Source organism: Etheostoma spectabile, chromosome 23 (assembly GCF_008692095.1).
Source record: "Etheostoma spectabile isolate EspeVRDwgs_2016 chromosome 23, UIUC_Espe_1.0, whole genome shotgun sequence".
Taxonomy (NCBI): Eukaryota; Metazoa; Chordata; class Actinopteri; order Perciformes; family Percidae; genus Etheostoma; species Etheostoma spectabile.
The window spans coordinates 1,752,645-1,774,683 of record NC_045755.1 but is presented as its reverse complement, the minus strand read 5'-3'; the positions used below and the strand labels follow the sequence as shown (position 1 = coordinate 1,774,683).

At 37.7% G+C, this 22,039-nt stretch overlaps 1 protein-coding gene across 6 annotated transcripts in view; it reads right to left on the bottom strand.

Moving 5' to 3' along the window:
* LOC116673142 (RAC-beta serine/threonine-protein kinase) overlaps positions 1-22,039 on the bottom strand; it is a 42,809-nt gene that overhangs the window by 19,254 nt on the left and 1,516 nt on the right. For 3 of the 6 annotated variants that reach the window (XM_032505306.1, XM_032505309.1, XM_032505308.1), the window contains 9 exons: positions 19,296-19,457; positions 18,702-18,830; positions 17,562-17,673; positions 17,328-17,478; positions 14,618-14,749; positions 12,569-12,634; positions 11,280-11,348; positions 11,021-11,143; positions 1-80 (listed from right to left, as the gene is read on the bottom strand). The exon at positions 1-80 is cut by the window's left edge and continues 49 nt beyond it. In XM_032505306.1, the coding sequence (XP_032361197.1) occupies positions 1-80; positions 11,021-11,143; positions 11,280-11,348; positions 12,569-12,634; positions 14,618-14,749; positions 17,328-17,478; positions 17,562-17,673; positions 18,702-18,830; positions 19,296-19,341 (908 nt within the window). In that variant the 5' untranslated portion in view covers positions 19,342-19,457. The remainder of the gene's footprint in view (positions 81-11,020; positions 11,144-11,279; positions 11,349-12,568; positions 12,635-14,617; positions 14,750-17,327; positions 17,479-17,561; positions 17,674-18,701; positions 18,831-19,295; positions 19,458-22,039) is intronic. The other 3 variants (XM_032505307.1, XM_032505310.1, XM_032505311.1) reach the window with 1 other exon arrangement.

The window sequence follows — 22,039 nt, the reverse complement described above, 5'->3', positions numbered from 1 at the left end:
TCAGGGGTAATGCCCTCCTTACAAAGGCCAAAGTCAGTGATTTTGATGTGGCCGTCTTTATCCAGCATCAGATTCTCCAGCTGAAAGATAAATGACATACAAATTAGACTTACACTGCTTTCTGTAAGCATTGGGTGTTGGAAACAAGTTCTACTCATGTTTTAGTAGTTTGGAAAGGGTGGCCAGATGGACACAAATCCTATAAGTCATATTTATTTCATTCATAACTCTCTATCTTTGGGGTCTCTATGTTTGGAAAAGACTGAAATTTACATTTATAGGCTGAATCTCATTTCTCTGTCTTACCCCTACCCCTCATTTTTGCGCGTTCACACGGGGCCCAATACCTATTACGACCGAGGGGTAAGGGGTGTATGGCCCTAGTAACCATAGACAGTGAAAGAAGAAATCTAGGGAGAACGCGAGCATACTTGAAACTGAGGGGTAGTGATATACATTGTGCAACAGGCAACAATGGCTGCCGCATCGACCAGAGAGACGCATAAATGTAAGTATTTTCGGCTTAAATAATTGATTTAAAAATTACGACAGTCTTGTTTTATGGTCTATACAGTCATGTGCAGGGGCGGATTTAGTCATTTTGAGGCCTAAGGCCAACACAGGCATTGGGCCCTCCACAACCCTCGTTTTCCCTCTTTTCAGTCCTTATATATCTGAGAAAGACGTACTTGTAACTTTTCTCCAGTCTTCACTAGAGCAACCTGGGTTGACACTGCCGGTGGGTAGCTCTTCTTCATCAGTGTTAGCATTGCTAGCGCAAGCACAGGCTTCTTGCTGCTCTTTAGTAACGTTAATGTTAGTGTTGTCAGTAGCCGTCATGAAAAAGGTTGAAATTTTTTTTTAAAAACATCTGCTTTTTTCCCGCTTCTTCCTTTTTTCAGAACCACTTCGGTAGCTTTGCTTCATTTTCCAACCGTCTGTAGCCTCCAGCTTACAGCATGCTGAGCCGTTTGTTTACAAACACACATGCAGATGCGCTTAATGGAATAGTCCAATGTAGTGGGGACTGGGGGGGAAGTTTCTCATCATGAACTAAACAATCGGATAGCACTTTAGCGTATCAATGTTTAGTGATATAATTAATTAGTGAAAAGTAAGACAACAAATTGTAACCATAAGTTTATGAGGTGTTTTACGGGGCCCTTGGTAGCTTGGCAATTGCCGACCTTTGCCTAATGGTAAGTCCGCCTCTGCATATATACTTGCAACCATGTTCCTAACTGAAACATCTAAAAAATCGCTAGCATTTCTCTGCCTTAAATGGACTGTAAACATTGCATAGATTGTGTGTGTGTGTGTATATATATATATATATATACACACACATATACATACATTAATATTACGGTCTATGATACATCGCTACGTGCTTTACAGATACCGTCCTATATCACACAGGAGGACACAGCAGCTGACTCACTTTTGGGCTGAAAACAAGCTGAAGTTTCCTAATCATGTGTTCATTTTGTACCCATTCATTATTGCATTGTAATAATTTGTAATTAATTCCTGTTCATTGTTCATGCACTTGTATATTGTTGTTGGTTTTGATATGGGACACTGTTGAAATGTGAGGGGGGGGGGGGTTACTGGCCAACAGGCTTCAGACTGGTTTGGAATATCAGAATAGCTGTAGTTAATTTGTTTGTTTGTGGTCTTTTGTGTTTTACACATATGAGCAGAGGTGTAGTGGTAAAAAAGAGGTGGGTAAACTATAAATTCTGTGATCAGGTGGACCCAGACGCGATCACCGATAAGGGGGGCCACGGCCTACCGGTGTATCCTGATGACATTGCTATAGGCAATTTATCACTGGTTGTTCCCTCATTGGTCACACAATCAGTATTCAGTTCATACATTAATCAAACTTCTTGTTAAAAAGACTCAAGAAGGAATTATATGGTTGAAATCTATAACTAAATGACAAAACAGAGACAACAAAAATGTGTGTAAAATATTCACATTTAACAAGCTGGAATCAAAGACCTTTTTACTTTTGTCTTAAAAAAAATTACTCAAACCAACTAATCAATTATCAAAATAGTTGGTGATTACAGTTTATTATATATAAATACATAGTAAAAATCCCATTGATTTTCTCCATAAGAATTTAGATTATCAGCCATAATGTATAAACCATCCGAGGTAGACTGACCCAGTTTCTGCTCCTTATGAAGCTAGAAGTCTGTATGATATCAACCTTGTAACATTATAAGAAAAACAATTATCCACTATCTTACGTAGAAAATTAAAAAACTACATTACCCACAGTCCTAAGCATAACAGCAACGTTTCTGATTGGTTAAACTCGCTGTTACCATAGAAACATTACCTTAACCGCGAAACCACGAACAGCTAGAGCGACAACAATAACTAGCTAGCTGACTAGCGAAGGGAGCTTCTTGTCACTAACTTTCAGTGGCCAGAGAATGAAATAACATCCAGTTATTTATCAGACAATACATCCTGTAACATCCAGTTATTTATCAGACAATACATCCTGAATTTCACTAATGGGAAAAGGTAGCTAGGTGACCTGCGACTTCATGTCTGAAGGGGGTAGCTTAGTCAACTTAATGTTTTTGAGGTTAATTTGGTTAGGGGCAGATTCATGCCACTGACTCAAAAAGCCACGGCATTGATTAGGTTAGCCTAGCTAGCTACTGTTTCCGAGCTCACTCATTTTGGGCTTCTTTCCGAGACCGTTTGCTGGCATCAGGAGGACGGCTGCTGTCTATTAAAAAAATGACGGATATCCATTTTTAAAACCCATTCATCATTACATACATGAGACATGTAGCCTAATGTTAGATAGTGTGACTGACGAATCTTTGACTGCTGCTTCCTGCTTGATGTTTTAAGCCCTGAACGTCGGCTTCAAGGCAGCGCTGCCTGGAAGGCGACGCTGGGGGCTCGATACCCCAAACACCGCAAGAGATTGGTCAACACTGACAGTAATGCAGCGCAATATGATAGACTTCGTCTTAGGTTTAACAACCTATGAAACTAATAATGAACAATATGAAACTAAAACATAAGCTTAATTTAGAATGGCTTTGGGACGACAGGCTATTCAGAGGTGGATAAACGCACTTTGGAGGTGGGTAAACGCAACTTCAGAATTTTGAGAGGTGCATAAACGGCGTTTACGTGCGTTTAGCGTCCACTACATCACTGCATATGAGTGCCTTTTTATGTGTGACATGTTAGTTATGGTTCTAATAGTTGATAATGGTTCTGTAACATAATTTTATGTAATGTTTTTGCCTGTTATGTTTAAGTTATCAGTAATAAAGACAGATTTTTATTAACAAAATGTTTTTCTGAACATCAACGACATTCAACAACTGAAACAGATATACAACACACCATGTAAACATGGTGTATATGTATGTATACATGATACATGTGTATACAGATAGGTATTGCAAACAGACCTAAGTACTACACAGATAAGAACATCTGCCTCTGCACCACCTTAGTGAACATAAAATAACTATAAAATATATAAATATATAATTACATATGTCACTGTTGTCAAAACCCACACAGTCGACAGACAGAGAAGGCATCTTGGAAGTTTGTGATCAATACTATATGGTGATGTAACCAAGTGGTTTCCCATTTCATAGGGGTATGTTTTCACCCCTACTCCTTACCCCTTGGTTTCAAGGGCCAAGGGGTAGGGGTAAGGGGTAGGGGTAAGATGGAGAAATGAGATTCAGCCATAGTCTTCAATGAGTATTTATGTATGGTGCATATTTAAAGAGAGTCAAAATAGTTTCTACTTTTGGACCATCACACTTAAGATCTAAAAAGAATCAAAATCAAAAAGATGGCTCACCATTCTCGTTATTAAAATGTAACTCTTGCCAAAATGCAACCTAGGGTCTTTTTGTGAAGATAGTCAAACGTTTGTTTTAAAGCATAATTAGGACGTAAATGCCACAAAATTTACTGTATTTTTGTTTTCAGTCAAATGGCCTTTTGAAGGGGAGTGCTAGGGGCACTACTATGACTGCATAAAAATCACTATTTTTAAAACGGTAAGAAGGCTCAACACAACATGAAACTTTGCCAGGGGCTCTACACATAAACTTGAGCATTGAGAACATGTTTGCGAACAGAGTTTAATAAAAAGAAGGGTTTTAATGGACATTTGGATGTTATTTTTCCAGTCGCCGTCATCTAGCCAGTCAAAAATAGTCAATCTCTGAATGCAACAGGGATGATAGTAAAGATGGAAAGTTCCTAAAGCTTAGTTTCATATAAATGTACAGATAATTTGTTGTTTTGTTGTTAGTGAAAAACAATATTGACCTTGCAGTTGATAAAGGAGCCTCAGATATGAATGACATTTCATTCGCATTCGGAGCTCGACACTTACTGTAATTAGGACTGTTTCACAACATTTTCTATTGCTAAACTATACCAAAGTGTTTGACCATAGATCCAAAACCAGCAGAATGATGAACAGTATGAGATTTCAGAATTGAATCATCAAGATTCTGAATGAAGTGTTTTAAGTTTAAATAGACAAAATTACTTTAGTTTTGCACATGTGATATAATTGCTTGCTTGTTTTTTTAGGGTTTAAACCCTGAAGAGGTAGAGTTTTTACAGATTTATTATTATTATTATTTGTTGCCTTATTTGTGAGTTGTCTTACGCCGCAGCTGAAATTCCCATAAACTGGAATAAGTTAGAAACATGAAAGTTTTCCAATAACTGGAAATGATGTGCAAGTGTTTTCCATGAAATATAACTGCAATTGGCCACATAGTGCCACTGTAAATAACACTAAATGTAATTTTGGAAAGCCAAGAACCATCACACAGTAATTGGATTTAGTTCAAACGGACACACGTCTAGCTCAAAATGCTCACAAAAAGCCTTGACTATAAAATCATTTTTTGACACATCTTCTAAACTCTACGTCCAACTATTACCAAATTATCAGGGGATCTGAGCACAAAATTAGACCAAAGTCAACAACCATTGGGCCAATCATTAAAATATACAGTATTTGTACATGTCCGCAAAGAGTACATACCTGGAGCATACCCTAAAAGTTTCATTCAAAATCAACCATTTTGGGTACTACAAATGCAAAAAATTGGGGGTGGCATAACACAAATCAAACTGCAAATCAAAAATGTTTTCCAATCTTTACAAAACCAGCAAGATATGTTTCTTAACACCACATGTGTAAAACAATTTTTCAAATATGTGCATGGGCTAGTGCCAATTTGGCCATAAACTGAAGATCAAACATCACCAAACTTGGTTGATAATTATTCAAGCTGCTTTAAAATGTTTTTGATATTGATCAATAAGGAGGTGATGCCGTTAATGAATAAGGGCGTGGGTCTGGTTCAAATTGTGCTATAAATCATAGTTTGTCCAATCATCACAAATCTTTGTAGATATTTACAGTTATGTTCAGAATAATACCAGTGTGTTTTAAAAAAAAGTAATACATGCTCAAAATAACTTTTAATTCCATAATATAAATGCATTACTGTATGAACTGAAAAATGTCTTAAAGGTTTGCTTTACTTTGAATCACTGTACTAATATTTAGTTGTATAACCATTATTTCTGAGAACGGCTTAACATATGTGTTGCATGGAGTTGACCAACTTCTGGCACCTGTGAACAGGTACTCCAACCCAAGACGATTGAAATGCATTCCACAATTACTCTGCATTAAATGTAAATGTAAATGTAAATGTGCTGTATTTATATAGCGCTTTTCCAGTCTTAACAACTGCTCAAAGCGCTTTTACATCTACAGGATACATTCACCATTCACACACATTCATACACTGTGGCCGGGGCTGCCGTACAAGGTGCCACCTGCTCATCAGATAAACATTCACACACATTCACACTCCGATGCGCAGCACCGGGGGCAACTCGGGGTTCAGTGTCTTGCCCAAGGACACTTCGACAATGACTGCAGGGGCGCAGTCTGCAGTCCATTACTGGGTTTTGCCTCAGAATCCGCATTTATGTCACCCCAAAAGTGTTCTATGGGCTAGAGGTCCAGGGATTGGGCTGGCCACTCCATAACATCATTATTTTTCACCTGGAACCAAGACTTGCTCTCTTACTGGTGTGTTTTGGGTCATTGTGTTGCTAAAAGAAACACTTCAAAGTGATTTCCTCTTCAGCATAAAGCAACAAGACAAGGATTTTGATGTATTGAAAACTGGTCCATAATCCCTGGTATGCGATAAATAGGCCCAACACCACAGTATGAGAAACATCCCCATAACATGATTTTTGCACCACAATGCTTTACTGTCTTCACAGTGTACTCTGGCTTGAATTCAGTGCATGGGGGTCATGGACAAACTGTATGTGGCCCCTAGACCCAAAAAGAACAATTTTGCTCTCATCAGTCCACAGAATGTTGTATCAGTACTTTACATTGGTGCTCATAAGTTTACATGCCCATGCTTAAGTTGACTAAAAAGAAGAATGAAAGAATCATGTTCTGGAAATTTATCTAAATGCCTTAATTAAAAAGTGAGGTAAAATCCAACCATTAAGGACAAATTTTCTTTGTGAATGAACAATGTATGGTAAATTCATAAAATAGAGATTGGCATGGTTTTATTTCAGTTAGACTAATAGCTGGTTTGATTTGCATTGAGAGATGATTTTATGGAAAAATCCCATGTCAATCTCTATGTATGGTGAAGGGTATGTGATGATATTGGGCTATTTTAATTCCAAAGGACAAGGGAATTTTATCAGGGTGCATAGTATCCTGGATACTATGCATCCTACTAAAGAGATGATTTTATGGAAAGTACCCCATGTCAATCTCTATGTATGGTGAAGGGTATGTGATGATATGGGGCTATTTTAATTTCAAAGGCCAATGGAACTTTATCAGGTTGCATAGTATCCTGATCCATGAAATAACTGGCCTTTAATAATAAATATCTGCTTACCTCTATGGAAATTTAACATAAGGGTATGTATACTTATGGACCCACTATTTTAAGGAAGAACATTTATTCATTTACATCATTACATGATTCATTCACAGAGAAAATTGGTGTCCTTAAAGGTTGGATTTTACCTCATATTTTAATTAAGGCATTAAGATAAATTTCCAAAACATTAATTTTTTTATTCCTCTTTTTAGTCAACTTAAGCATGGGCATGTAAACTTATGATCGCAACTATATGTCTTCTTTGATTTTCCTGGAGCTGATCATTTGTTGAGCCTTTGCCATTTTGGCTATTCTTCGATCCATTTGAATGGTAGTTGACATTTTTCCGTGCGTCGTTCAGGCTTTGGATGCCATTTCAAGGCATTTGAAATAATTTTGTCTGAGCAGCCTATAATTTTCTGCACTTCTTTAAATGTTTCCCCCTCTCCAATCAACTTTTTAATCAAAGTTTGCTGTTCCTCAGAGCAATGTCTGGAACAACACATTTAGTATTTCAGTGTGAAATGCACTATAAGCAGCATGCACAACATTTGCTTTCTTTCCTCTTTAAATATGGGCCATAATTGACACCTGTTTCTTCACAGAATCAATCACCTCACTAATTGAACACAACTCTGCTATTATTTTGAACATGCCCCTTTCAATTACAGATTCCATTACATAAAATGAGCAGCATGCATGTCATGACTGTTGGGTCTGTTGGTTTTCTATGACTCTACAACATTTATAGTAAATTATTTGCCATGAAGAAATATCACTGCTACCAAAAATGTGATCTTAAAATTGGCCAGTAGGGGGCGTCACATATTGATGCATCATTATCACAGAGCAATTTGGGTAATCAGCATCAAAGTTTTAAAAACCATGTTTTGTCTAAAAAAAAAAAACCTGACACAATCAAATGGCATGTACTGGGGAGCTTGTTGTTTGAAGTCCGATTGATGTGCCATTACACTAATTTGCTTATTTGGGTTCTCACATATAGCTCCTCGGGGTAATGTCTTAACAGGGTGGCTACAGGTATTAACAAGTTAAATTTAAGACTTTTTAAGACTTTTTAATACCAATTCTAAATGAAATTTAAGACCAAATTTACGATGGAAATACAAAGTGGAAATATACAGTAATCTTAAGTAAACACAAAATTAACAGTATGGTAAAATGACAACAATCGGTTGAGTTTAAGAACATTGACTTAATGTGTGTAATCTGAAAGCATAACACAAACATGTAATTGCTGTCCTAAATTATATTATTACAATATTTTCAGAACATTTGGGTCCCTTGAACAAATGGTTATAACATCAAGTGAAATAACATCAAGTGAATATTTAAAAAAAAAACACTTAAATTACTTAAATGTCAATTTCCAGCTGCTTTTAAAATACAAAGACTCTTATATGATTTGTGCCTAACAGACACAGACAGAGAGAGAGAGAGAGAGAGAGAGAGAGAGAGAGAGAGAGAGACTCAGATGGATGGGTTGCAGTTTGTGGAGGACTCATGGAGAGAAAGTAGACAGCAGTGTGTATGAGTGTTTTGCGGTGTGTGTGTGTGTGTGTGTGTGTATCTATATGTGTGTTTTCAGGTCTCCATATGACCAATTTTTGATGTCTACTCCTGAGCTTTTGTGAATATACTTGGAAAACAATTCATATACTATAATAAACAAAACAGTGACTTTGCACTTGAGAAAGCCTTCACAAAAGAGTGTCCATACCAATTTATAACGATACACGCACATGCAAGTCCAGCTGTTTAATTTTGGTTGTCTGGTTCAGTGTCTCGTCGAACATAATTACAAACGCACGCATTTTTGGACTTCTGTGATGAGGTCTATTTTTATATATGGTGCCAATCCAAATTTAGCCACGTATCTGGTCTTGTCTTTTCCAGAGGTAAATGACTGTACAAGCCTTGAATCTGGAAGCATTGCTTGGAACACTTCTTCAGTCCCGTCATTTGACCTGTATGAATTGTGTCTTGTCACGGTCCTCAGCCAGGAGTGTTGGCGTAGAGCCACAAATTGCTCGTAGGTCAGCTGGCGTTGTTGGCTGTAGATTTCCCGCAAAACATCTAGCGTTGTAGCGTTAACATTGTTGCTAGCGGTGGAGCAGAAACTAGCGATGGCGGGTTGCTGGCGTGCCTTTACGTAGTCTCTGTTTTTTGCTTTGTAGGTGCGATTCCCCCGCTCTGATCCCCATTGGCCCAAGTTTGAAAATCTTCCGACACATAACGCAGTTCGCTTCATAAGCATTTTCAGGCACCGACCTTAACCAAGGATACTCGTTGTTTTCAAGCCATTTGTCACTGAACTTGCATTTCCCCATGTTTCTAGACGGCTATCAACAATTACTGTATCACCTGCATGCTGCTAAATTACAAATCCCGCGAAATAACAAATCTCACTGACTACGGCCACGTCAACACCCGCCCAAGAAGTAGCTTGATTGGTTAAAGTGGTTAAGGTTAGGATAGCCGATAGGTCAGGGGATAGGACATGTACAAATGGGGTTATGTTACCGCGACAACGCAGCACAAAGCCTACCGGAAAAAAATATTCAACAACAGATTGCCTGCATTTTCGCCGTGACATGACACAAACATATTTAAGACCTACCCAATCTGAATTTAAGACAATTTAATGCTTTTTAGGGCCTTAATTTTAGGAAACGTGATTTAAGACTTTTTAAGACTTTTTAAGGACCCGCGGCCACCCTGTGTCTAGATCATTTCAGGGTTACAGTATGTGTGAAAGGGGGTTAAGAGTCTGTAGCTGGCTCTGTGAGAGTGCATAAAGGCAAAGAAGTGCTTTGACCTAAGTAGCGACAGTCAACCGGTGGCTTGGTTAGTAAAGTAAAGCATTACTTTTTTTTCAGATGGTCAGATGAGACCAAAATTGAGCTCTTTGGCATCAACTCAACTCGCCGTGTTTGGAGAAGGAGGAATGCTGCCTATGATCCCAAGAACACCCTCCCCATCGTCAAACATTTAGGTGGAAATATTATGCTTTGCGGAACAGGACAACTTTACCGCATCAGAGGGACAATTGACAGGGTAAATGTAATGTCAAATCTTGGGTGAGAACCTCCTTCCCTCAGCCAGGGCATTGAAAATGGGTTATGGATGTGTATTCCAGCATGACAGTGACCCAAAACACATGGCCAAGGCAACAAAGGAGTGGCTCAAGAAGAAGCACATTAAGGTCCTGGAGTGGCCTAGCCAGTCTCCAGACCTTAATCCCATAGAAATCTGTGGAGGGAGCTGAAGGTTTGAGTTGCCAAACGTCTGTCTCAAAACCTTAATGACGTGGAGAAGATCTGCAAAGACAAGTGGGACAAAATCCCTCCTGAGATGTGTGCAAACCTGGTGGCCAACTATAAGAAACGTCTGACTTCTGTAATTGCCAACAAGGGTTTTGCCACCAAGTACTAATTCATGTTTTGCAGATGGGTCAAATACACATTTCCCTCATTAAAATGCAAATCAATTTATAACATTTTTGGCATGCGTTTTTCTGGATTTTTTTGTTATTTTGTCTGTCACTAATCAAATAAATCTACCATTAAAATTATAGACTTATCATTTTTTTGTCAGTGGGCAAATGCACAAAATCAGCAGTGGATCAAATACTTTTTTTCCCCTCACTGTACGATGAAACAAAGAAGCATTATGCTTTATGTTGCTGCTCTTTAGTATATTAGGGAAAGGACCAACTCTGGTCATTTAATGTTGATTGGACATTTTCAGACTTAAAATTTAAAAATCATTGTTGCATTTCCCTTCAGCAGCACAAATTGATTTTTTATTAGAAGCCAGGAGTAAAATGTATTTAGTTTCTTCTAAAAAAAATTAATTTGGTTGATGTATGCTTAAATTCTATTCTAACTAAAGACTGCTTCTTTATGGGACTGATTAAAACATCATAGTAAAATCTAAAATGAGAATTCATCACCTCATCTTTTTGGAAGTGATGATATACTGTAAACCTTGTATCAATATATATTACAACTGATGGGATTATTCACCTTTAGATCACGATAAACAACGTCACGTGAGTGGAGGTACTCGAGCGCCGACACAATCTCAGCACCATAGAAGCGTGCCCGGTCTTCTGTGAACACTCGTTCTCGTGACAGGTGGAAGAAGAGCTGAAAGAGGCGAGAGCAGATAGAGTCAAACACTTACCTCTTACAGAAGCTGTTTGAGTGTGCACAGCAAGCTGCTGACACCAAGGGACATCAGTGTATCTCCATGTGACTGTGACATGTGCACATGAGGTCTCACCTCGCCTCCATTGGCATATTCCATTACAAAACAAAGTCGATCGTGGGTTTGGAAGGCATACTTCAGTGTCTGCAGGAAGAATATGATCACAAATTACAGATGGTAGAGTTCTGCACTAATTACACTATCTCAGCACTCACTTGCAAGTTCCAGTTGTAAAAACTACATTGTGTTACGTCAAGACTTAAAACTTTAATTCAGACTTACGGATTATTTGAGCTGAATACAGGCTACTTACATCAAAGAATAGTAAGAAAATAATAGGGTAGCTCCCTAAATGTTGATAATTTACATTTTCAGTTGAGTAGCTTCTGACTTTAACGTTATGTTGTCTGTGAAATCATAGGTTTTGTTGCACATGCATCATTATTACAGAGAAATTAGGGAAAACAGCATCAAAGTTTTAAAAACCTTGTTTTGTCAAAAAAAAAACAACCTTACAATCAGATGGCTTGTACTCAGGAGCTTATAGTGTGAAGTCTGTTAGATGTCCACAGAAGTGCTTTGACCTAAAGTAGCAACAGTCAACCGGTGGCTTGGTTTGTCAAGTAAGGAATTACTTCTTTTTTTTATATAACTAGTAATGGGTTACTCTTACTCTTTACTCTTTTTACTTACTCTTTTTTAAGTAACTAAACCAACAATACTCCTCAGTGAAATCTCTCCTGATCTGGGATCTCTTTCTAGTTAAGGAGAAGTTTTTTTAGAAGTCTGTTTGCACAAACACATGTAAAAAATATAGCATTATTTTTTGTTAAAAAGTGAAGATATCAAAACAGAATAGGCATATTAGGTTATTATATTTTATGTTCTTTATTTGAGTCTGGAGTCTGAAGTTGAGTTATACGTCTGGCCCCAGGAATGTCTATGACAATGACAATGAAAACACTCTGTTTAGCACATATAATGATCACGATTTTAGTTTAGTATGGTAATAATTGCCAATTGGCACTAAAAACACGCTAAGGTTGATGGGTTGAGGTTTGCGGGTATATTCTGTAATTGTAGAATCGGACAAACTAACATAACATTTTGACTTCATCAAAAGTCAGAGGTTATAACAAGTCATTCTAAGGGTAACACGAATGTCTAAACTAAATTTCATGGCAATCCATTAAAAAGTTGAGATATTTCAGTCTGGATTTAAATGGTGGACCATGATGAGGACCATTTGGCTCATGAAAAGAAAAATCTCAAGTGAGTCTTTTTGTCAGATGGTATTGCATTTACCAACTGACCTCCTGCAGAGCTCTATAAAATGGGTTATTTGTGATCCCAATTGTTCTTACCGTGAGGAAGGGGTGTCGTGTGTTTTGTAACACTCTGCTCTCTGTAACTGTATGGGCCACCTCATCCTGCCAACAAACAGATTATTGTCAGAAACACTGAAAACACGCCCAGTATGAAACTGGGCATGTTTTCAGTGTTTCTTAAACAAAGAATAACTTCTTTGTGCCCTGTTGGTATACAAACATCATATTAGCATTAACAAAATGTTAAAAAGTATCTAAAATAACTGAAATATACAAGTATACACATTCCATAGACATGGTGCACAGACCGTCATCAGGACAGTGCAAACTTTGGTAATGCACAAGGACCTAAGTCACAATGTAGAATGCCCATGGTGAACAAGATAAAATGCCATTCAGGTTCAAGCATTATACATTCTGTGAGTGAGGTGAAACCCATGAAAACGTCTTTACATTCTTTCAGCAGTCAGTTATAGGCGAGATAAGAGATCAAATATGGCAAAAAAAAAATGATTTTACTAATTTATTTATTTTAAGTAATATTGTACTTTGTTGGTATAATGTCACCTTGAATGATAAAAAATGTGTTAAATATTTTTAAATTGTAGTTTTGTAATTACATTACAATTTCTTTGAAAAGCAAGACAAAGGTAAAAAGCACTTTTTGACAAATGATTGTCAAAATAAATATGTGTGTGTGTGTGTAATTTTCATTTACATGTGTTGCAGCTGTATGTATATACAACATACAACTTAAGACAGAAGAATGTAGCATAATATGGATGTGAAAGCAGTTATAAATAGCCTATGTGACTATAAAATGTCTTTGGGTTAAAACCAATAAATAATCGTGATAATTAATCGTGATCTCAATATTGATCAAAGTAATCGGGATTATCACTTTGGCCATAATTGTGAAGCCCAACAAAATACATACATTTTTTCAAAAACAGTCCAGATGCTTTTGCCCTCAGGACAATTAATTATGCCAATAATCAACATAATGTCATATTTATTGATATTACACCAACAGCAATGCTACACAAGCATTTGTGTTGTCTAAAACACTTCTCCTATATGCAAGAATAAACACCATAAACATTATAACTTATATAAAGCACAAACTATTTACATTTCTTCAAAAATGCCATTCTCCTCTGTAAAACGGTAGTTATCTCTCTTGTCCACTATACACTATCTTTGATCACATTAGACTAGTTTGACATGGAGGATAGTTATCTTTCCCACTCTATACACTTTGCGCTCCGACGGATGCCCATATAAGGCATAACGTATCTTCACATCCGTAAACAAACTCGCAATGCATCAAGGGAGATCTACAGAACACATGGAGCACGGAGCTTGTGGCAGAAATGAGCGAAAACGTGATCAATTATGGACATCAAGAGGATATCTCTTGGATGTAACAGTTTGGGTTTAATTAAGTTTCTGTCATTTATGGTTATTAAATGATTGAAATATGAATCAGAGGTGCTGTTATTGCTCGTATATAGTCCTTCATTGCAGAAGGTTAACATTGCATATAAAATTTTAAAAACATTTGTATAAACTCTGACCTGACTGGGCTCAAAGTTTACATTATCCCAAGGTCAGGTTATTGCGCAAGACGCACGCATCCTCACGTATTCTCGCTCTTTATTGAGGTGAGCTGGCGGCCAGGACATCAGCAAAAAAGGTTCATGAAAAAAATGTCAGAAAAGCAAACGACAAGTGGGAGGAACAGTAAAATAAAAATATTGTATGTCAGCAAATTTCCAGTCTGACATATTATTGCCATATTAGAAATAGGCCCATTGGTACTACACTGCCCTCTCTTCTCCCTCTCCTTCTCCTACACTTTACAGCATGTGAAAGGTGACTCATACAGCTCAAATAAGTTGTCACACTGGGCGACATGTCACTCACTCACTCACTCACTCACACACTCACACACACTCGGTACTGTTGAGTTTTTGTAAATTATGTAAATTATTATAAATGTGGTCTAGACCTACTCTATCTGTAAAATGTCTTGAGATAACTCTTATTATAATTTTATGCTATAAATACAATTGAATTACTTACCTTGGCTATGATGACCTCTTTGCGCAGTATTTTCATGGCATAATGTACTCCGGTCGACTTCTCTTTGACCAGAATCACCTTCCCAAATGTCCCCTTTCCAAGCAGCTTCAGGTACTCAAAGTCACTCATTGTCTGTAATGTCCCAGATGTGAGAAGGATACAAATTTTTACTAATTTTGTTAAAGTTTTTTGTTCATTAAAGTGACAAAACAATCTCCTCAGGCTCTTTAGTCCTTGACCCTTCCAGTTTCAAGTAAACTGACGGACAAATGTCCACACAGCAGTTTAAAAGTAAACAATGTGATTTAGAGCCTAATGTTGAATCAGAATTACAACACAGCTATCAACATGCAGATTATTGAAGTTTAACATAAAACAAAAAACAAAAGTCTCAAAAGAAATCTTAAGCCAGAGATGAGCGTTTCATATAAAAGTCATAAGTCACGTAGACTTTCACGGCCTCAAGGAATACCTACTGTATACTTCCTACTCATTCCTACCACAGGCAATAAAACTCTTCAACACGTCATCCCTGGGTGCTAGATGAGACTCTGAGACACCACAATATTGCAATAAGGTTGCAACAGTTGCACATTTTGTTTTTACCCATCATGTAAATATTTAAATATTTGTTCTTATATTCTTATATTTTGTTATTATTATTATTTCATGTATATTGTATGTATGTATATTTTGTGTGCTGCTGTAACACTGTAATTTCCCATTTTTTGGGATCAATAAATATCTATCTATCTAGTTTGTTCTTTTACAACTGGTAAGATCCATTGTCAATAACTTAATGTAAAGTTGGCAATCGGTAAAAATAATTTTTGACTTGTTGAGTATGTTGAACAACAAGACAAGCTAGCTATCCAGCCATGTCATTGTCTCCAAAACTGGAGGCGTTTTTTTCGTGCAATCAATTTGAACTTAAATATATTTTTTTCGGAACCTGAAAATTACACGCCGATAAGGCAACGTCTTCTTTCAGAACAAGGTCTATTTGTCTAAATTTAGACTTTGATCCATCATGTTGAGGATCATAATATAGCAGGAGACTGCATAGACAGCATCATTTCATTACGACTTCCAACCTTGATAGAGGCAGTGTATACCAGAGACACTCTTTCCGTTCTTACCTTCCATAATACAAGACCAAGATGTATGCTACAGTCTTTGTTTACATTGTGTAACAGTTTACCAGAGGGACTGCAATTCACCTAAGAGTATTTTCTTAAAAGGAATAAAAATAGCAAAGCTTGCATTAGGTCCATTAGCTTTTCCTGCTTTGGCTTCCCAAACATGGTCAGACAGCACAGAAGGAGACAGGGCTGGATCAAAACAGTCAATGACTTATTGTTGACTGAATTTGCTGGCAACTGTTTTACTAAGTTGATTAGTTGTTGCAGCCCTACAAACCATTCCCTATTTACTGCTGTCACGGTGCTCTGCTGCAATGACACAGTGCTGCAACGGTACTTTTTCAGATCCACAAACACTGCTGATTTTTATGAACATATAATAGGGGTGGAAAGGTACATGTATTTGTATTGAACCAAAACGGTACGGGCGTCTCGGTTCAGTACATGAATTTACATGGCGAATACAAGGTACAAAAACAAATAAAACTTAAAACTTGTAATGCGGAACTACTGTTAGATAGACGTTTCTTAGGGACACCTAATCTGTAGACCGTCTTACCTCTGAAGCTATGTAGCCACTAGCCGAGCTCCGCCTCCTGTCCAGTGAGTGAGTTAGAGCTGGTAGCACACTAATATGGACGAGTAGCCTAGCATATGGCGAGTGGTGGCAACCCACAAGAGTTGGAGGACCCGCAGGCCTCTTTAAGATCCCAAGTTTGGGAAAAGTTGGGTTTCCCAGTCAGTTAGAGTAGTACAGGCGGGAGAATGGTGGATAAGACGAGGACTGTGTGCCCGCGTTGTTCAGTTGCCAACGCATCCGACATCATCACCCACCCAGATAGGAACGAGATACGAAAAACTGTCCAACTTCTCCTCACTACAGTGCTTAACCCGCATTTAGATGCAAATAGGGCCAACATTTTTTTTTTTTTTTTTTTTTTTTTTAATCACTGAAGGAATCGGAATGTACATGTCATCTTTAAAGTGCTCATATTCACTTGTGGCGGAATCTGGCTTTAAGTATTTGCTGCATATATTTGAACCTCATTACAACAAGCCATCCTGTCCACATATGAGGCAAACTGTAGTTCCTTCCATATTCAACCAAACACGGACGTTGATGGAGCATGAGTTGTCAGCTGCACCCCCCCGTTTCACTAACGGCTGATGGTTGGACTTTGCGTTCTACGGAAAGCTATCTCACGGTTACTGCTCATTTTACTGACTTGAAGGGAAAATGAAAGCGTTAGTTGTTAAGACGCGGCCACTGTATGAGCAGCACACAAGCACTCACCTAGCTGAGAGCTACAAGAGAGCAGAGTGGCAGAGAGAGAAACTAGAAAAGTATGCCTGTCGCACTTAATAGCAATAATACTTTCTTTTATCTTTTGTGGGGGAAGGTCTTGCATAAGTAGAATTTGTTTTTATGTAACTTGCACTTTCATATATAAGAGATTGTGTTTTCAAATGTCTTTGCAAAGAAAAACTACACATTGCCAAAATGTCTTTTGGATCAGCTCAAACTCGAGGTCACTATCTTCTAAGTCCCTAACAACTGACTGTCTTACCACTTTTGAGCGGTTCTTGGACATCAACACCTCCATCTCCTCCAGGCTGCTTTCGCTGGGTGAGCCGAACATATCCATTGGTTCATCCTCCTCTTGTTCCCGCATCTTCAAACTATTTGCCACTGACTGGATTGCTCGCATCCACTCCTCTCTGAAAAGCAAAAATATCAAACATTTTCAGGCATTACATCCATTACATACACAACCTGGTATAATATTTTACCCTGTTCTTACCTCTCCTCATTGCTGTCCACGTGAAAGGTGCGTTCAATGACAGTGGTCCACTGTAGGCAACGAATGACGAATGTGTTGGGCCGGGGTCTTTCAGTCTTCATTAACTGGCACTCTGTGAAAAACAAAATTTAAAACCGTTAAACACCAGAGGTGTGACAAATTACCTACATGAAAATGCAAAATATTTGCCTTTGAATATTTTGCATCAAAACTATTCACACAGCAGGGATGCAAGTTTTGATTGAAGTTTCTATTAATTGCACGAGTTCATATACCATGTTAGTGGGACAGTTTTAGGTCCTCCTGGGGATACTGCTAAAGTGAAAGAAAGAAAGTGGAGCAGAGGATAGTTAACATTTAGCAGAATGTCGAGTGAATCTACAGTAGCTAGAGTCCGCAGTTTGAGCACAAATGCTAAAGCTCCTGAAAACCAACACAGGTGTCCCCAGCTGTCTTGTTTCCCCGTCTGCTGGGTGGAGTGACAATGATTAGTTCCGGAAACGCCGGAAAACGGATACAAACGTTGCTATGATACCCACAGCAAACAGTGTTTTCCTGAATCAGTGGCAGAACCAAACAGTAGTTTATTTTGTTATGTGTCGGTATATGTTGATCTTTTAAAAGACATATTTATGTTAAAAAATACATAAGTAGTTATGTATCTCGTTGTTGCGTGGACATAATATCCAAAAAGAGATATTCCATTCGTTCAAACCTTTGTGTTTTTAGAAGGAACATTCAAATGTAGAGCCTTGAGCCTGGGTCTGTCCGAGGTTTCTGCCTAAAAGGTTGTTTTTCCTCGCCACCGTCATACCAAATGCTTGGTCGTGGAAAATTGTTGGTTATTTGTAAATTATAGTGTGCTGGCTGGACCTACTCTATCTGTAAAGTGTCCTGAGATAACTCTTGTCGTGATTTCACACTATAAATACAATTTAATTTAATTGAAATGTCATTTTTGACAGCTTTATGCGTATTGGATTGATCAGATGAGATGAAAAATGAGAAGCTGAGGATGTTACCTGGGGCATAAAACTCTATGGAACTCAAAACAGCAAACTAGCTATGAAAAGTAGAAAGTGAAAGTTATCAAGAAAAGGCAATTTTTCAGAATTATGTTTTACCATAAGGAGAACTGACCTGCCACAGAGAAGTTGTTGAGTGGTGGTGAAGTCTGCTCGTTTAGATCAGGCTTCTCCTTGTAGCCAATGAAGGAACCATCACTCTTCAGGATAAAGTACCTGGGCCTCCATGTTTTGATATATTCACCTTGGTCACAAAAGGGGATGCAATTTTGAGAACATAAGGTATAATAACTGGCATTTAAAGCAACACCATAGCACTTTTCTTCTTTGGTCCCCCTATAAGTTTGAAGTGGCATTGTCCATTACTGCTGTCTCATTCAAACTACAAATCTGCTACCCAATCTGGTAAACTTGCATAGTGCTGTTATAGCCAGTAGAAATCCGCAAAGCAAATGCAGAAGTGCCATTTACCCTGTTACGAGTTGATGAACCACTTAAACGATTTTGGAAACATTATTTTAAGGTACAAAAGATGCTTTGGTGTTGCTTTAAGATGAAGTCCTTGGCTAAAATCTGGCATCTACATTTAATAATTCTAAATGTTGATCAAATTGAGCCAAATGGTTTCCATTCATCACACTTGCATTGCCAAACCTTTAACTGTAAAGTATTTCCAGGACAATACCATTCTGATCCTAATGCCCCTTACCTCTTTTGTGAAGCCAGCCCTCTCTGACTATATTAACTTCATTCATGGTGAAAGATGTGTTTCAGAGAGGGTCAGGAACAGAAGGTCGGGAAGGGGAACAGTAGATTTCTCGCTTGGCCTGTTCAAGTCTTCGTTACAGTTATCAAACCAGAACAGCACCTGCTGAACAAAACAAGCAGTACAAAGAAAATCAAGGAAAAATTTCAAATACTTTCAAAAACAGCGATTGGACTTCAGTCAACAGTAGTTACAGAGGGTAAATTTGAATCATTAAAAAAGGAACTTATGAAAATGGTGCAAAATTAGTGACTGATGACGTCTTGAAGGAGGTAGAAACATTAGAGTTGCCTTCATTGGTAAACAACCACTATTGCCTATTTAAAATATGTCAGGCAGAAATTAATGTTCACAGTTAATGTATTAAAGTTTCATTCACATTACGTTTAGAAGCATTTATTAATTTGTTATTCTAATGAAATAACCATACTGTTTCCCACAGAATTATGTTGTATTTAAGTGGTAAGTGCCTGGTTAGCAAGCAAGCTGTAACTTAACTACGCTCCGTGTATCTGGTGTTGGTTGATTCGTAATGTTAGCTAATTAAGTAATTTGCAAACAGCAAGCTAGCAAATTTACCAGCCAGATCAGCCCCGGGAATCTGAATGAATTAGCGCTGACGCCATCATGCCAGATCAGCAAACGCTGTCTTACTGCCATTAGCGCTGCGGTTGCTCTCTACAGGTGTCTCTATAAGTGTAATGTGGAAATATAATTTTTTCATTGTTGTTATATGTGCACAGTATACATGCCCAGGGACAAAAGATGGAAATTAGCCTTGAATATGTTAGTGTCTCCTATTAAGTAATAAATAACCATATGCCATACCAATATACCATAGCATGTTATCTCTTTGTGTTCAACTTTTTTTTATCATTCAGACTGAAACTCAATTCCTAAAATATTTTTTGGAGCAAAACAAATACACCAAATAATTATTATGAACCAAATGTTAAATCTAAGTTATATACATGTTATAATTTTGTCCGTCAAAGAGAGATGGTAGATCTCTGCCCTATCAGACGCTGCTCTCCTTCACCTCTTCCCTCACCACTTGCCACTGCTGTGTAAAGTGTGACCTCCGCCGGCCAAGCTGGCTACTTCTGGTTTGGTACTGTGCATAACCCTTGTGTTGTCTTCATTTTTGGGACCCTCTCATATCCTTCAGGTCAAATTGACCCGTGACTTACATGGGGTTTTAAAAACAATGCTGAAATAAAATTTTACTTCAAAATCTATTAACAAATATTGTCTTTATCTCAATTTCAAACATTTGAGATAACATACAGTATATGTTTAGGGAATGCAATCAGTCTCTACTAGAACACAATTAAAAATGTAAGTGTGGTTCTTTTTTTGTCATAAGGTTATAATTCATGTTAAAAATCCACTATGTAATCATTCTTATACAGACTCAATCACAATGTCCTATACATACAATATAACGGCTCTGAGCAAACAGAGAAGAGGAACAACTGGATGTACGCTCATCTCATTCATCTAAAATGCATGTTTGATGCTTGTCAACACTTTCACTAATGTTGAATAATGCTTGGAAACTTAATTTACCTGTTGGGCAACAGACTAAAGCGGGCTTTATGGTTCTGTATGACGTCATACACTCATTTGCCTATGTGTGACATCATTACACAATTATTAGCATAAAGCTTAGTGGATGTGTCAGCAAGGTAGATAGAAATAAATAGAACTATTTAGCCAAATAATCACAAATTTAATAGAGGAATTTATTTTACCTTATAATGATTACTTAGGTAGCATATCTTTGAAGGAGGGCTGGGCGAGAGGAAGAAAATCAGATATTCCAATATTCTTGACCAAAAACCTCGATATCGAGGTGATATTCTAGGGTTGACAACTGGTGCTTTAACAAAATATCTTCACACTTAGATTTTAGATAAATAATCATCAGTAATGTGGAGATAATGTCTAAGTGGAGAAAAGTCAAGTAATAAAACAGTCTACAACTTAACTAATACAGTCTGGTAAATTCAGAAAAGTACATCACTTTACTATAATGCAGCCTGTAACATTTATGCCAGATTACAATATTACGATATCCAAAATGTAAAACGATATCTAGTCACGATATTGATACAATATCAATATATTGCCCAGCCCCAGTGAAAAAGAAAATCTACAAAAAGGAGGGAAAAAGAACCATAAAGAATTCTCAAAGAAGGCTGGCTTGCCCAGGGCCAGGCCAGCTTAGGTGCGTCTTTCTCCCGTCGCTTCCCACTGTCACTCCTACCTACACCGTCTCCTGCACCCGGTCTCTTCTTCTACCTGTCTACGCAGTTATTACATTATTTTTAACCAACTACATCAATATCGGCGACATTGACGCTTTGACTAAATGTTTATACAATGAGATTTTGGATAAATAATCATTAGTAAGGTGGATACAATGACTAAGTGGGTAAAGGCAAACAATTGTACAGCTTCAACAGTCAGCAAGTGACATCACTTTACTGGAATGTACCCTTTGAAACCAGGAAAGACAACACTGTCCAAAATGTAAGACAATATCTAGCCTCTTATATACAATATTGATATAATGGCAAGTTCTAGCTTATGGTAATTGTTATCTAATGGTGACACAACTAGGCTGGACGAAACATCGTACTAACGCTAAACTACTAAAAAACTATGCATGAACATAAAAATGT